At 40.4% G+C, this 18,110-nt stretch overlaps 1 protein-coding gene across 1 annotated transcript in view; it reads right to left on the minus strand.

The window, feature by feature from the left end:
* Positions 1-18,110, minus strand: part of LOC143928222 (calcium-activated chloride channel regulator 1-like) — a 100,255-nt gene that overhangs the window by 76,630 nt on the left and 5,515 nt on the right. Inside the window, exons 3-5 of the mRNA XM_077452971.1 lie at positions 14,361-14,508; positions 6,885-6,993; positions 4,508-4,685 (exon numbers count right to left, since the gene is read on the minus strand). Of these exons, the coding sequence (XP_077309097.1) occupies positions 4,508-4,685; positions 6,885-6,993; positions 14,361-14,508 (435 nt within the window). The remainder of the gene's footprint in view (positions 1-4,507; positions 4,686-6,884; positions 6,994-14,360; positions 14,509-18,110) is intronic.

The raw sequence follows: 18,110 nt of genomic DNA on the forward strand, positions 1-18,110 counted from the left end.
CAGAGTACTTCAACCATGAGAATGATTTTTATTTCCATTTTGTTTGATTTTAACTACATAATTTTCATCTGACAGTTGTTTTTTTCGAACTGTGCACCCAATAAAAAACTATATTGAGCACTATCATTGCTAAAGTTCTTTTGGTACTGGTCCCATCGAGTGCTGCATTTGTTGTTCGGTATTCAAATACATATTGGCCTAAACTGATGAGTACATTTTTATTTAAGATATAGATATAGATATATTACTTAATACTTAGGGTCTCAGTGAGTGATGACTCTATGGGGTGGATTTACTAAAACTGGAGAGTGTAAAATCTGGTACAGATCTGCATAGAAACTAATCAGCTTCCAGGTTTATTTTCAAAGCTTAAATGAACAAGCTGAAGATAGAAAACAGTTGGCTACCATGCACAGCTGCAGCAGATTTTGCACTCTCCAGTTTCAATTTAACCCTTAAGTGTTTCATTAAAGTGCATTCAGCTTATTTAAGGGTGTTTGGGTAGGTGGCCAATAAAAACAGTATCACAAAACCTATTTGTCACTATACAGGTCTAAGAATTTCCAAGACAGGAAACAAAATAAGGTGATAGGAATCTTTAAAAGGAGCTCACTAATCCCATTACAGTGTGCAAACCCTACCATTTTGGGAACATGATAATATACTTTGTGCAAGAATCTAAAGGCCCGTACACACGATCAGACTTTTTGACAACAAACATGCAAATTAGCTGTTTTGGAGCAACATCCGACCGTGTGTACGCTCCATCGGACAAACTTTTTTGGTTCTCATCAGACTTTTGTTGTTTGTGTGAACGGACAAACTTTCTGGCAAAAAAAGTCTGATGGAGAAAAGTCTGATCGTGTGTACAGAAAACCATAGGACTTTTGTACAAAGTACAAACAGGCATGCTCAGAACCAATGCAAAAGATCAGACAACAATACAGAAGTTGACCAAAGGTGGCGGTAAAGAGCAGAAAAACCACGTGATTTGGTGAAAGTTGGCTGAAAAAGTCCTGCTGTGTGTATGCAATTCAAGTTCAGGGCCGACGCCCTTTGTACAAAAATCCAAGGGAAAGTTTGTACAAAGTCCTATCGTATGTATGAGGCTTAAGGGAGAGTGGCATAGAACAAGGACACCCCCAATATCATCTTCAGTCCAGGTCATGTTTTTGTAATCTTAATAATTAATGCTTCTATAACTTGGATGTCATAGAATGTCTATAGGTGCTGGGTAAACTGGAAACTAGTCCCAGTAGGTATAAAATAAAATAAAATAAAATCCTGTTCTTGAGGAGTCTAATACTGTCCTGACCTTGATAAAGTTGTCTAGATATACTAAGGTGTATCTCCCGTGTGGTCACAACAGTAATTGTCCATCGGTATGTGGCTGGAACGATCTGAAGGGCAAAAAGCATTTGTTTTTATTGTAAGTATCCATTTGAAGGGAAAAAAATAAAAACTTTTCTGGGCAGCCTTGGTTAGAGGCATCTGCCAATACCCCTATAAGGTGCAACCAGGTTTAGTCTAGTCTTTCAATGAACTCATCCATCCAGGGCTTGGGAAAGGAGTCCACATTTGTGGAGCTCCTGGAAATCATTACGGAACTGCAGAGTGCCACTGAGCTTGGGAACTAACACTGTAGGGCTCAACCGCTCACGCTACGATTCTTCAGTTATTCCCAGCACCAACATCTTCTTCACCTCTTCAAGACAGCCTTTACTCAAGTCTGTAGGATGTGGAAAGGTCTCTTACAAACCTTTACACCAGACTTAGTAATGACATCATGCTCAATACTATCAGTGAGTCCTGGTAAATTGGAAAATATCTCCTTCTCCTTTGCAGAAATTCCTTCACTTCATAGGTTTGGATTTTTGACAGTGTAGTTGCCAACACCAAACCAACCTTTAGGCTCAAGCCTTACACCTGCTCTGTGTCTTTCCAGAGCTTCAACAAATTTAAATGATAGAGCTGATAAGGTTTCTTCTTGCCCAGTCGAACTCTGTAATTCACATTCTCCACTTTAGCCACAATCTCAAATGGGCTTTGCATAGGCTGGCAAGGAACTTACTTTCAACTGCAGAAATCATCATCGCCATTCGACACCTGACTTAGAAGTACCCTACTTCACCTGACCTATTTCTTCCTGGGCACTCTTCATAGTGCTCCATGACAAGTGGCATGACATATGCAATCCTTTCTTGCATTCAGGAGTTGTGCTCTAGAGCATTCTTGTGAGGAATGGTTTCAATATCCCATTGTTCTTTCATTTAATTTCTGTCCAGATAGCCATTCAAAGGCCAAAAACTCTGTGGAGGCCTGAAGCACCCCACATATGGAAAACAAGAGTGCCAGCAAAAGTGCCTTTCCATTTGTACCACCTGCTTAAGCATGTATTTTAGAATCTTGTTGAAGAGTTCGATCAGGCCATCCTTCTGCAGATGTTAGACAGATGTGCGCATCTACTAGTCTTAAACAGCTTGTATACATCTGCTATAACCCTGGACATGAACAAAGTGTCCTGGTCAGTAAGAAGTTTTTTGGGAAAACCCATCCCAAGTAAAGTAAATTTACTGTAAGTCATCATTTGGCATGTCTATAAAAATTATCCTTTGGTCATCAGAGGTCTGATCCTGGTTGCCCTTCCTTTTTGTCCACTACAAAAGCAGCAAGGTTTTTAATGCAACAACATACAGTGCCTTGCGAAAGTATTCGGCCCCCTTAAACTTTTCAACCTTTTGCCACATTTCAGGCTTCAAACATAAAGATATAACATTTTAATTTTTTGTGAAGAATCACCAACAAGTGGGACACAATTGTGAAGCGGAACGAAATCTATTGGATTTTTGAAACTTTTTTAACTAATAAAAAAATGAAAAGTGGGGCGTGCAAAATTATTCGGCCCCCTAGCGTTAATACTTTGTAGAGCCACCCTTGGCTGCGATTACAGCTGCAAGTCGCTTGGGGTATGTCTCTATCAGTTTTGCACATCGAGATACTGAAATTCTTGCCCATTCTTCCTTGCAAAACAGCTCGAGCTCAGTGAGGTTGGATGGAGAGCGTTTGTGAACAGCAGTTTTCAGCTCTTTCCACAGATTCTCGATTGGATTCAGGTCTGGACTTTGACTTGGCAATTCTAACACCTGGATACGTTTATTTGTGAACCATTCCTTTGTAGATTTTGCTGTATGTTTGGGATCATTGTCTTGTTGGAAGATAAATCTCCGTCCCAGTTTCAGGTCTTTTGCAGACTCCAACAGGTTTTCATCCAGAAAGGTCCTGTATTTGGCTGCATCCATCTTCCCCTCAATTTTAACCATCTTCCCTGTCCCTGCTGAAGAAAAGCAGGCCCAAACCATGACGCCTAAACATATCGTTTTGCATTGTAGGCAAAAAGTTAGATTTTGGTTTCATCTGACCAGAGCACCTTCTTCCACATGTTTGGGGTGTCTCCCAGGTGGCTTGTGGCAAACTTTAGACGAGACTTTTTATGGATATCTTTGAGAAATGGCTTTCTTCTTGCCACTCTTCCATAAAGGCCAGATTTGTGCAGTGTACGACTGATTGTTGTCCTATGGACAGACTCTCCCACCTCATCAGTAGTTCTCTGCAGTTCATCCAGAGTGATCATAGGCCTCTTGGCTGCATCTCTGATCAGTCTTCTGCTTGTCTGAGCTGAAAGTTTAGAGGGATGGCCAGGTCTTGGTAGATTTGCAGTGGTCTGATACTCCTTCCATTTCAAAATGATCGCTTGCATAGTGCTCCTTGGGATGTTTACAGCTTGGGAAATCTTTTTGTATCCAAATCCGGCTTTAAACTTCTCCACAACAGTATTATGGACCTGCCTGGTGTGTTCCTTGGTCTTCATGATGCTCTCTGCGCTTTCAACAGAACCCTGAGACTGCAGGTGCATTTATACAAGTATATATACACAAGTATTTCATTCATTCATTCATTCATACAGAGACTTGATTACACACAGGTGGATTCCATTTACCACCATCAGTCATTTAGGACAACATTGGATCATTCAGAGATCCTCGCTGAACTTCTGGAGTGAGTTTTCTGCACTGAAAGTAAAGGGGCCGAATAATTTTGCACGCACCACTTTTCAGTTTTTTATTTGCTGAAAAAGTTTAAAATATCCAATAGATTTCGTTCCACTTCACAATTCTGTCCCACTTGTTGGTGATTCTTCACAAAAAATTTAAATTTTATATCTTTATGTTTGAAGCCTGAAATGTGGCAAAAGGTTGAAAAGTTCAAGGGGGCCGAATACTTTCGCAAGGCACTGTATAATAACATTATTTTCATAGTACAGAAAGTAGACATTCAAATGTGTATAAAAACCTAAAAAAGGCTACATCCATTTAAAATTATTATTTTATGTGTTTAGGTTGTGTAGTTTGATAACGTTAATTACATTTCATTAATGAAATTCCTACAGCTCACAATGTGATGAATAAATAGTTCTTATAATGTTGTAGACTTTATTTGTGATATTTACCGGATCCAGTGTCTGACTATACATAATGGACTCGTGAATGTCTTGGTCCTTGTTGGGATAAAATTCACAGCCCTCTTCATAGACTCCAGTATCATGATCAATTTTACAACTTTCTTTAACACAGTTATCATTAAGGCAAACATCAATTTTACTTAATCCACCCATAGCTAAAGGGCATCTGAAAAAAAACAATCAAAAAACAATTGATATATATTGAAATCACCAGCAGGCATCTTGGTTGACAGGACTAGATGTTGGAATACAAGAAATTTGTTAATTTGTATTTTTTTTTTACTTTATATACAGGTCATTGATGATTATGATTAGTAATATTACATGTAACATAAGTTCCTATAAGATACGATTTATTGTCATTGTAAAAACCAATTCACATTCACATACAAAGTAGTAATCACCTGCACATTTACCATACATACCTGTAATTAAAAATGACATAAGTATACTAAACTTTCTTCATTTAAAAACAAGAATACCTAACTATAACAAACCCAAATCCATGTAACTGATTTATTTAATTGAATTCCTGCATTAATAGCTTTAATTGCCCTTAAGGAAATATTCTAACTTTTAATCTATTTGTTCTCGCCTTTATTGTTCTGAACCATCTGCCGGATAGCAATAATTAAAAAAAAGGACGACCAGAATGGGTCTCTTTTTTTCCTGCTCTGCCAAGACAATGCATCTGGTAAATTATGGGTCTAGTTTAAGAAAAAAAAATATTGCAGTGTGAATGTCTCAGCATTCGTTCAAAATCCACAAATAATGCCAGTAATGTTTGCAATATATGTATGTGAAATGTCCTGAAAAGCTCCGATCCCCTTTATTTGACAACCCCTTTACTTTCAATCTTGAAAATTGTCAGAATTTTAATTCCCTTTGTGTATCGCTGACATCCTTGCTTATTAATGTGTATTTGCAGGCTATAAACATAAGCCTATGGACATTTCTTTGGTTTAGTATTTGGCACCATCTAGCTGCCAAATACTGGTACTGAACTTGGATGTTTATTGTTTTGAAGACAGCACAAAAGACTTATACAGGAAGTGACTGTTGTTTTGATCAGAAGGTTGACCCTTTTACCCAGGAGGCTTGATGACCTACCCATGAACACTTTCTACAGCAGTGCATGCTGGGTAGGACATAAAAGGAACCCAAGCGACCATTTTAGGTCTCTGGTGATCGCATGGCCAACCTGTGAGGAGGTCCTCCCGGAGACCGGGCCCACAGCCTTTGCGGAACGCAAATCTCCCTTGTTTGTGCGAGTGATCTGACAGTGCCAGAGAGACAGTGACCGGATTGGAGAGATCCAGAGAGACCCAATTGAGCATCGGAAAGACCAGGCTCACCCAGCAGAGCGGGAAGGAGCGACAGGCCAAGCTGACGGATAAGCAAGCTGCAGTCACCGGTCCAAAGCTACTACACGCAGCTCCGATCCAGTTGGTGAGCGGGTCCCGGCCCACAGTTTATTAACTTTCACACACAGTTAGACTCATACACAGGCCTCACTGAGATTTATAGTTCCACAGAGGAGGAGCAGAGCAACTGACACTGAGCAGGCTTGAGGCCTACCTACTCTGATATTGCAAGCCTTGTATTATAAGTACTGAAGTTATATCAGGAGCACCTTTACCTCAACTTAAACTACTTTAACCTGTGGATTACAAATCACAAGGAATAATTTTAGCTAGCGAAGGCAAGAAGACCAAAGACCAAGTACTTTAAGTGAGATCTCACGCATAGCTTAAAAAAGTAAGGGGAGCTCCCAGGTATTTATCTATATGTATATTGTTTGATATTATTTATATTGAATTCCATTGTAGTGTCGTCCTATGTTGGGATGACAGCGCAATTACTGTAATCACCTTATTGAATATTTTCGCAGTAAAATACACTGTTGTTTAAGCATCCAGTTGTGTGGCGTACTGTTTTCTCCCAGCAGGTGGAGCCAGTGGATGCTGAGGTTACACTACAGGTACCTTGCATTGTATTATATTGTACTGTATTGTATTGCACCACAGCTGTGTCAAGGGGACTGAGCCAAGTTAGTGGGGTGTTGTTACTAGAGTGCAGGCCCAAATCAAATCAGCTGCTCCTTTGGGAGCCAGTGCTACATTTGTATTTCTACTATTTGAAATTAGCAGCAGTTCAGGGGACCTCATGTGAACCAATCCAGGTATGTTCGTCTCATCCATATACAGAACAAATCTGTTTTAATATGACTTAACTGCTATTAGCGGGAATCCCACAGTTTCTCTGGAATAAATGGAGTGTTTGTTTGAGTGCTGCTATGTTTTGTCAGTTGAATCATCTCCTAATTTTCAACCTTTGAAATGAACAATTGCTGCTTTTGCTTTACCTGGTTGCCTCCACTTTGCCTTGTTCACTGATATAGAATGGATTGTCATTGTTGTATTCATCAAAAACTCCCCATCTCAGATGAGCCCATTCATGGACAAACACTCTTCCTGAAAAGTAGAATCAGTTGTCTGTCAAAAGTCAGTTTTCACATCATTATTTTTATCTGAATTTTTCATAATTTGGGTACTGTATGTTCAGTTATTGCATTGTGAACTGCAGTTACACAGATATTCAAGCCACGCGGTGAGCACCTTTTAGTTTTAAATGCAGTATAAATGCTCTTCAGCTAACTGTATGTCTGAAGAAATGTCTCTAATTATATCTGAAATTGCGTATTTTGCCAATTTTTGTTAACAGAAAATGCGAATTAGACAGAAACCAAACTAGACTAGAAGAGCCAATATTCTGCATATATAGTTGTGCTCATAAATTGACATACTCTGGCATAATTTATAATTTCTTGGTCATTTTTCACAATAACATTTATTTCACTCATGGTTAGTTAGTGTTTGTCTGAAGCCATTTATTATCAATCAACTGTTTACTCTTTTTAAATCATAATGACAACAGAAACTACCCAAATGACCCTGATCAAAAGTTTACATACCGTGGTGATTTTGGCCTGATAACATGCTCACAAGTTGACACAAAGGGGTTTAAATGGATATTAAAGGTAACCACCCTCATCTGTAATCTGTTTGCTTGTAATTAGTGTGTGTGTATAAAAATCAATGAGTTTCTGGACTCCAGACAGACCCTTGCATCTTTCATCCAGTGCTGCACTGACGTTTCTGGATTCTAAGTCATGGGGAAAGCTAAATAATTGTCAAAGGATATGTGCGAGAAAAGTTAGTTGAACTGTATAAAACAGGAAAGGGATATAAAAGCATAGAATATGAAAAAAAGGAGGAGGCCTAGCAGTGATCTTTAAATCTCACCTTGTGCTCACCAAACCTACTTTACAGAACTCAGTGTCGTTCATGGAGACACTTACTCTACAGCTTCAAACAACACCCCAAGACACCACCCACATACTACTATGCTATAGACCACCAGGACCGAAGACTAATCTCCTCACGCCCCTCACTGAATTCATTTCAATACACATCCTGAAAACCAAAAACGTTCTGGTACTTGGAGACTTTAACCTCTGGGCAAACTCTACACAAGACCCTATCGCTAACGCCTGCATAAACCAACTGGAAAAATTGGGTCTCCAGCAGCTGATAAAAGCTCCCACTCCTTGGTCAGGACACACTCTGGACCTCATCTTCAAACAAAATATGGACATCAACATAGTCAACAACATGGATGGACCACCACGCTATCAAATTCAAAATCACCACTAACACCACTCTCCAAAAACGGAAACACGCAACATCAACACACTGGACCAGATCTCAGAAGAAGCTACACTCCAAACTCTTCAAGACCACACTATCAAGCAAAATAGCAAAGCTAAATTTAAACCTCTCAACGGAACAAACACTCAGCTCCCTAAACAAGGCAATACAACAAACAGCAGACACAGTAGCTCCAAAATGCAGAACACTCATCTGGAAAATAAACTCAGGGTGGTTTAATGTCACGCTCACTCTACTCAAGCAAGAACGCAGAAGAGCTGAAAAAGTATGGAGAAGAAATCCTACCAAGGAAAACCACACAAACTACAAAGCACTCACAGTGAAATACCACAAAGCTATCTTCAAAGTGAAAAAAGAACATTTCTCCAACACCATCTCATCTGCCTTAAGCCGCCCTTGGGAACTTTTCAAAATAGTCGCCCAATCAATGAACCCTACCTGCTTAGAGACCCCAACAAACAAAACTCAAGAATTCTGCAATGAGTTATCAGACTTTTTCATCAACAAAATTGACAACATCAGGAAGAAAATTCACCAGAAAAAAAACAACCAACTTCATTCAACCAAAGCAAAAAGAAGATTCCGACACAAACATCACAAAAGCACCACATTTTTCTCTGACACCAATCTCCACCGACACCACTAAAAACATCATCAAAAGCCTCTGAGAAAGCACATGACCAATCAACGTCATTCCCACTAAACCCCTGAAAGAATGTTCTGAAATCTTGGCTCCTACCATAACACACCTGATAAATCAGTCGTTCAAAGAAGGGAGTGTGACGACCGACCTCAAGCAAGGCATCATCAAACCCCTGCTAAAGAAACCCAACCTTGACCCTCAAGACCCTAACTACTGCAGACCGATAACAAGCCTCAACATCATCTCCAAGATTATGGAGAAAGCGGTAGTACAACAGCTACAACACCACCTGGATACACCCAAACTCTTGGACCCTCTGCAATCAGGCTTCCACCCAAAATATGGGACAACGCCCTTGAAGCAGCAGATGCCGGAGAATCATGTCTCCTAGTACTGTTGGACCTCAGTGCAGTGTTTGATACAGTGGACCACAATACTCTACTCATCCGCCTCACAGAAGTAGCTGGAGTCTCAGATTCAGATCAACAATGGTTTGCATCCTTCTTAGGAAATCGTTCTCAAACAGTGAAACTAGGAGCCTTCAGCTCTGAAACTCGAGCAATCTCTTGTGGAGCCCCTCAAGGTTCACCGCTGTCACCAGTTCTCTTCAACATCTACATCCGCCCACTCCTCAAAATCATCAGAATATCAGACCTCTGCTTCCACTCATGTGCTGATGACACTCAACTCTACTTTCATATCACTGGACAAAAAGACTATCATCAGCAACTAGAAAAATGCCTCACTCTGATAGACGAATGGATGACCACTAGCTCCCTCAAACTCAATGAATCAAAAACATAGCTTCTTCTCCTACACGCAAAACAAAATTCCAAAACTAAGACCCCATGGACACCTCCCACCATCTTTGGACAGACTATCTCTCCAAGCACCAAAGCCATGAGTCAAGGAGTCATCAAATGTCAATGGATGCACAAATTGGATCAGTAGTCAGGGGATCTCATCATCTCCTCCACCTGCTACGTAGAATCATCCCCTTCATTCCAATTGAGGACAAAGCAGCAGTAGTTGGAACAATCATTAATACCCGACTCGACTACGCAAACTCCCTTTATATAGATCTACCCCAATATCAACTTGTGCGCTTACAACTCATCCAAAACACGGCAGCAAGACTGATAACAGGAAAAAAAACCTTGGAGCCCATCTACCCCGCCCTGAGGAGCCTACGTTGGCTAACCGTAAAAGAATCGGATTACATTCAAAACCCTCTGCCTCACCCACAAATGCATACAAGGAAACGCTCCTCAATACCTACGCGAGAAGATAACACACTACACATCCAATTGCAGTCTCCGATCATCCAACCAAAACCTCCTCATTCCCAAATCCCGCTACAAATCAAAGGGAGAAAACGTTGATTCGCAGTTCAAGGACCACGGCTATGGAACGCTCTTCTGACTTACATCAGCATGGAAGGAAATCATCAGGCCTTCAGAAAAAAAACGTAACAAAAAAAACGTAACACCTACCTATTTTAAGAAGCTAGACAACACAGGACAGATCGAGCACCTTGAGGCGATTCAGTTCGCATTGCAGCGCTATACAAATAATTCATTCATTCAAAAGGATATCCAAGAAATTGAAATTGCCAATCAGCAGTGTTCAAACTCTAATCAAGAAGTGGAAAATGAAGGGTTCTGTTGAAACCAAACCACGGTCAGGTAGACAAACTAAAATTTCAGCAAGAATTGCCAGTAAAATTGTTTGGGATTCAAAGAATAACCCACAAATAACTTCAGGTGAAATACAGGACTCTCTGAAAACATGTTGTGTGGCTGTTTCAAGATGCACGATAAGGAGGCACTTGGAGAAAGATGGGCTGCATGGTCTAGTCATCAGAAGAAAGCCATTACTATGCAAATGCCACAAAGTATCCCACTTAAAATACGTCAAACAACACAGAGACAAGCTTCAAACCTTCTGGTACAAAATCATTTGGAGTAATGAACCATAAATGCTACATTTGGAGAGGAATCAACAAGGCCTATGATGAAAGGTACATCATTCCTATTTTGAAACACGGAGGTGGATCACTGATGTTTTGGGGGTGTGTGTACTACAAAGGCACAGGAAATTTGGTCAAAATTTATGGCAAGATGAATGTAGCATGTTATCAAAAAATACTGGAGGAACATTTGCATTCATCAGCCAGGAAGCTGCCCATGGAATGTACGTGGACATTCCAACATGACAATGATCCAAAACACAAGGCCAAGTCAACCTGTCATTGGCTGCAGCAGAATAAAGTGAAGTTCCGGAGTGGCAATCTCAGTCTCCTGACCTCAATATCATTGAGACACTCTGGGGAGATCTCAAATGTGCAGTTCATGCAAGACAGCCCAAGAATTTACAGGAACTGGAGGCTTTTTGCCAGGAGGAATGGGCAGCTTTACCATCTGAGAAGATAAACAGCTTTATCCACAAATACCACAAAAGGGGTATGTAAACTTTTGATCATGGTCATTTGGCTAGTTTCTGTTGTCATTGTGATTTAAAAGAGTAAACACTGTTGATTGATAATAAAGGGCTTCAGCCAAACACTAACCATGAGTGAAAGAAAAGTGTTTGTGTTATCATTCATATTCTCTGAAAATTGGCCAAAAAATCATAAATTCTGCCAGGGTATGTAAACTTATGAGCCCAACTATATATTCAGATGCCAATTCCTGCTCTGAATAGCACAGCTAGCACCAGTGTTTGGATTATATGTGCACTGTGGAAGAGAACACAGTGAGGGGAATGTACCAAAACTTGAACTGTCTGGAGTAGCTTTGCATATTAAGCAATCAGCTTCAAGCTTCACCTTGTTCATTTAAAGTGACGTTCCACCCAAATATTGAACTTCCCCTTTTTGGAATCCCCCCCCCCCCTCAGGTGTCACATTTAGCACCTTTCAGGGGGGAGGGGAGAATGAATACCAATATAATCCAGGTATTTGCTCCCACTTCCGGGCATAGATATCCGCGGGTACCCGTGGATATCTACGCCATATCCAGTACCTCCTCTGTCCCCCTCCGCTGTCTTCTGGGAGACACACAGGTCCCAGAAGACATCAGGGATCTGTGGAATCACGCAGCAGGACTCATACATGCGCAGTAGGGAACCAGGCTGTGAAGCCGTAAGGCTTCACTTCCTGATTCCCTTACCGAAGATGGCGGCGCCTCCATCCGAGGTTTTCACTTATGGTAGTTACTTTTGTTACTATTGTTGTTTTAGCCTACAGAAGTACTTCACTCTTTGAATCACTACAGCAGCCAACTATATTGATCTGTACTCACAAGTAAACAAAATATCTGTTAATAGCTTTATAGGGTTGAATAAATCAACACTGGCATAAAGGCTGACATATTTACCTTTTCATAAGAAAATGCTGCTACAGAATCCCTCTTGCACATGCGCACCTGAGCTTGTGCAATATAAATTCCAGTATGTTTTCTCCTCCTGGAAAGACCAGGTGCTGCGTACAGCCACCCATAGACATGAATAATAAATCTGGATACCCCAGTGTCTGCTGAGCCAAGTTGGAGGCGTTTGCTCTGGATACAGCCAGTACACTCACTACATGCATCTTACCCCTGTAGGGGTGCAAGAATCTGGTGAGTGGGGAACTGACTGGGAGCACAGAAGTCACTTGATTCACTGGACACCTGTGGCTAAACCCAGGCAAGAGTCACTTTGAAGAACCACAAGTCCCCTGACATTTTGCTATTTTTGCATCACTTGAGATTGAACTTTTTTATTGACTTTTACGTATTATCTTTTTTTATATCCTTTTTAATTTGACACTTTCTTCCACTGGACCTTAATATCATTTATTTTTATTTTCATTTGTACTTTTATTTTTATGATAATCAATTGCATATTAATTTGCACAATTATTACATATTGGTTAGGAAGGGATGAATTATTAAGGACGAAATTTGATTGCGCTAGACGATTTGATAAGATCACTATTACCTTTTGCACATCTATTTTGGGATTGGACATTGGACATATGATTGTAAACAGCACAATTAACAGAGCATTTAATAATACACAATTTAATATTGGTCACAGGGTGAGTACACCCTTTATGACATTTAACTCACTATTGAGAAATCACTCACCTATTTGAGAAGAGTGACCTATTAGGGAATTACCCTTCAGTTGATGTGGAATAATTATCACCCATCTATTGTGATCATTCAGAATAGCTACTTCCCTTCTTCAGCAGAGATCATGTCCCTAAGGCTCGGTTCACACAGGGGCGGCACGACTTGCAGCGCCGCGACCTGTACACGATCAGTGGCGACTTGCAAAATGACTTCTCTATAGAAGTCAATGCAAGTCGCCTGAAGTAGTACAGGAACCTTTTTTGTAAGTCGGAGCGACTTGAGTCGCTCCTATTAGAATGGTTTCATTGTACAGAACGGAGCGCAACTTGTCAGGCGGCTAAGTCGCCTGGACAAGTCGCCCCTGTGTGAACTGAGCCTAAGAGCCTAGGCCTTTATACATGCGGTATAAAGACAAGAGGTAGAGCTTCAAAATGTACCTGGGGACTGTAACTCAAAAGACCTTTGTACCAAAGAAACTCACCATATACAGCAAGAAATTAATATAGTTCCAATGTTTGTTGATCACTGGTAAAATTTAACAAATGGGCTCAGAGTTTCACCCCACAAACAGACTGCAGCTGTACTTGGTACGATATGATGTCACCCAAAAAAGGCCAAAGACATACCCGACCAAAAAATCCAGGAACCTGGGAACTGGGTGCAGCAAAGACAACCAAATCCCACAACAAAATGGCCACAGTGCAGAAGTGTGGGAACTGGATGTGACATCACAGGAAGCTGTTGACCAGAAGTGGTGTAAGCACCCGGACAGACGCAGGTGTCTGAAGCAGGAGAGGATAGAAGGGAGCCCAAAAAAGTGACCTTCTTTATCAAATCCAGTGTTAGTTCACCTTTTCATTTGAAAAGGTGAACTCACACTTCAAAAGTGTAGTTTCAGCCAAAACTTACAACTGTTTTTTATTGATGTCTGTATCTCCCCCACTGGTAGGTTTTCCTTTTATTTTCCCTGTGACCACTGTCTTCCAACAAGAATGCAATGAGCAGTAAAAAACAGTCAGAGTTTATAATCCTTCTACACTCTATACTGCCGTCTGTGTCCCAGTTGCAGAGATTTCTCTTCTCTTCCTCATTCAGTGACCTCCATCTTTGAGACAGTAACTAAAAGAGCCATCAAATAGGACACAGGCACAGTAAAAAAAAAAAAATGGAGAGATCTTTAACCATTCTCATTTTCTAAATCAAATTAAAAATGCTTGGAGCCCCACTATATTGCACTTGGACCAATGTTATTCATATTTTACAGAGCAAGCCGTTGAAAAAATTCCATAGACAAGCAAATAAAAAAGAAGAAAACAACATACAAAAGACTATACATATATAAACAATACCTCTGGGTCCATATATATCAAGTACTTTGTCATTGAGCATGAAATTGGGCGTCAGATGTACATACTTTCCCTTCACTCCACATCCTCCATATTGCAAAGTATATGGAAAATCTCCATAAATAAAAGGATCAGCTATGATAATATCAGCCTATGAAAAACAAGAGCACAGTCAGTGGAAGAAGATAGTCATTTGAATACTGTACTCTTTTTGTATTCACCCTTAAATGCCCCAGGAACAACAATTAATTTTAAATTATTTTGGTTGATGTAAGGTCCATGTATTTTTCTTGCCCTGGAGTTTACTAATTGGCTGTATTAGGTAGTGAACGTGTGGCTTTGGCTTCTTTTTAACATGTATTCGAACCAAAAAACTAAAATTGTATATATTATAGCTTACTAGTCTTCAGATGTGATACAAGCATTGGTTTCCTTTATTATTAATGGTAATCCTGTGAATCTTCCCAGACTCTGGGTGGCTACAATTACTGTAACTCCAAGCATGACTTCTCTTCATCTCCATTACACAAGGGTTGGGGGATTAGTAGTTTACAGAAGTAAGATACATCTGTGCCTTCACGTACATGGTGGGGGACATTTATCAATTATTATTAGTCACAAATCAGGCTGTGTCTCCTTAAACAAAATCTCTGCAACAAATTTACAGACCGGCTTGTGTGTCTGTATTCCTGGGCAGCCAAGGGCAACAGTTTGCAAAATTCAAATACAGATTAATTACTGAAGATAAGACAAATTTCCACTATAAACAGATGCAGTATTAAGAAGAGGTCAGAGCCAGGTTTAATGCAGTCGCACTGATACTTTAGAGAAGCCAAATAAGAAATGTATGACTCAGGCTGTATCAATGTTATGGATCTCACACTGTGTGTCTCACTATGGCTCCTGTTCAGCATTGCTTTGCCTTGTGTCCATTGGCGGAACAATATATACAGTCTTTATACATATATTTAATATTGCACTGGCCCACCAAACAAAATTAAGTGAGGGGCATTAGAATCTTTGAGAAAATGGTGGCGGTAGAGCTTTTGGAAGATGCCCATGCAATAAAACGTGTTGAGGAATATGGCTGTTGCATCGGCAGTCACCGACAGTATAACTTCCCGTTTTTGGAACGCATGTCAGCAAGCGGCGGAGCTGCACTTCAATACCATCTAGGGTTGTCTATATTGCTGCCTGATAGTGGAACTATTACATGTGAGTGGAATTTTATGCTTTTTATGTGAGTGGAATTGTATGCTTTTTATCATTTAAATAAAGTACTGCACTGTGAGATTATACAGTGGTGTGAAAAAGTGTTTGCCCCCTTCCTCATTTCCTGTTCCTTTGCATGTTTGTCACACTTAAGTGTTTCGGAACATCAAACCAATTTAAACAATAGTCAAGGACAACACAAGTAAACACAAAATGCAATTTGTAAATGAAGGTGTTTATTATTAAAGGTGAAAAAAAATCCAAACCATCATGGCCCTGTGTGAAAAAGTGATTGCCCCCTAAACCTAATAACTGGTTGGGCCACCCTTAGCAGCAACAACTGCAACCAAGCGTTTGCGATAACGTGCAATGAGGCTTTTACAGCGTCCTGGAGGAATTTTGGCCCACTCATCTTTGCAGAATTGTCCTAATTCAGTTACATTAGAGGGTTTTCGAGCATGAACTGCCTTTTTAAGGTCATACCACAACATCTCAATAGGATTCAGGTCAGGACTTTGGCTAGGCCACTCCAAAGTCTTCATTTTGTTTTTCTTCAGCCATTCGGTGGTGGACTTGCTGGTGTGTTTAGGATCATTGTCCTGCTGCAGAACCCAAGTTCGTTTCAGCTTGAGTACACGAACAGATGGTCGGACATTCTCCTTCAGGATCTCTTGGTAGACAGCCGAATTCATAGTTCCTTTTATCACGGCAAGTCTTCCAGGTCCTGAAGCAGCAAAACAGCCCCAGACCATCACACTACCACCACCATATTTTACTGTTGGTATAATGTTCTTTTTCTGAAATGCAGTGTTCCTTCTACGCCAGATATACTTGGACACATACCTTCCAAAGAGTTCCACTTTTGTCTGATCGGTCCACAGAATGTTGTCCCAAAAGTCTTGGGGATCATCAAGATGTGTTGTGGAGAAATTGAGACGAGCTTTGATGTTCTTTTTGCTCAGCAGTGGTTTTCTCCTTGGAACTCTGCCATGCAGGCCATTTTTGCCCAGTCTTTTCCTGATGGTGGATGCATGAACGCTGACCTTAACTGAGGCAAGTGAGGCCTGCAGTTCCTTGGACGTTGTTGTGGGGTCTTTTGTGACCTCTTGGATGAGTCGTCGCTGCGCTCTTGGGGTAATTTTGGGCGGCCGGCCACTCCTGGGAAGGTTCACCACTGTTCCATGTCTTTGCCATTTGTGGATAATGGCTCTCACTGTGATTCGCTGGATTCCCAAAGCTTTGGAAATGGCTTTATAACCCTTTCCAGACTGATAGATCTCAATTACTTTCTTTCTCAATTGTTCCTGAATTTCTTTGGGTCTCGGCATGATGTGTAGCTTTTAAGGATCTTCTGGTGGACCTTACTGTGTCAAGCAGCTCCTATTTAAGTGATGCCTTGATTGTGAACAGGTGTGGCAATAATCAGGCCTGGGTGTGGCTAGAGAAATTGAACTCAGGTGTGGACAACCACAGTTATAGTATGTTTTAACAAGGGGGGCAATCACTTTTTCACACAGGGCCATGATGGTTTGGATTTTTTTTCACCTTTAATAATAAACACCTTCATTTACAAATTGCATTTTGTGTTTACTTGTGTTGTCCTTGACTATTGTTTAAATTGGTTTGATGTTCCGAAACACTTAAATGTGACAAACATGCAAAGGAACAGGAAATGAGGAAGGGGGCAAACACTTTTTCACACCACTGTACTTGATACATGCTATTTATTGCATATGAGGGAGAAACATATGATGAGCCTGTGGATCACCAAGGGCCTCTGGCAGGCCACAGGTTATGGACAACTGTGACATCTCCATTGTCTGAACCCATAAAGCACTCATTTATCTTTTTGTTTTAAAGGGTTCACGGTTATATAGAGAGTTTGCACTTTTTCCACACGTGGTAGCACATGTATTTGCATGTTTGGGTTGGAGGAGTGAAGAAGAGCTACAAGTATATGAACGCTTCTTATGATGTTGGGACACGTATTTCTTAAATACTGTATATGGACTATTTTCAGTTTATTTGATTTGGCTATTATTAATTAAGTTTTTAGGGTTAAGTTGTGTGAAGCACTTTACTTTTTTATTATTTCTTTCTTGGTCACATGTCTATTAGTCCACTAAAAGGGGCATCTACACCGTATATTTTGTAGAAGCAGTGTTTTCTTATGCTATCAAAATTAATAGAGGTAGACACCTCCTTTTTCTTTCTTTGTTTTTACCTTCATGTGAGTGCATCGCTTAACCACTTAAGCTCCGGACCAATTTGCAGCCAAAGGACCAGGCCCCTTTTTGCGATTCGGCACTGTGCCGCTTTAACTGACAATTGAGCGGTCAGGCTAGGTGGCTCCCAAACAAAATTGGCATTTTTTTTCCACCACAAATAGAGCTTTCTTTTGGTGGTATTTGCTCACCTCTGCGGTTTTTATTTTTTGCGCTATAAACAAAATTTTTTGCTATAATAAATATCCCCAAAAAATATATAAAAAACGTTTTTTCCTCAGTTTAGGCCGATACGTATTCTTCCACATATTTTTGG

The sequence above is a fragment of the Lithobates pipiens genome, unplaced genomic scaffold (assembly GCF_037356315.1).
Source record: "Lithobates pipiens isolate NorthernLeopardFrog02 unplaced genomic scaffold, aLitPip1_a1.2 Scaffold_23, whole genome shotgun sequence".
Lineage (NCBI taxonomy): Eukaryota > Metazoa > Chordata > Amphibia > Anura > Ranidae > Lithobates > Lithobates pipiens.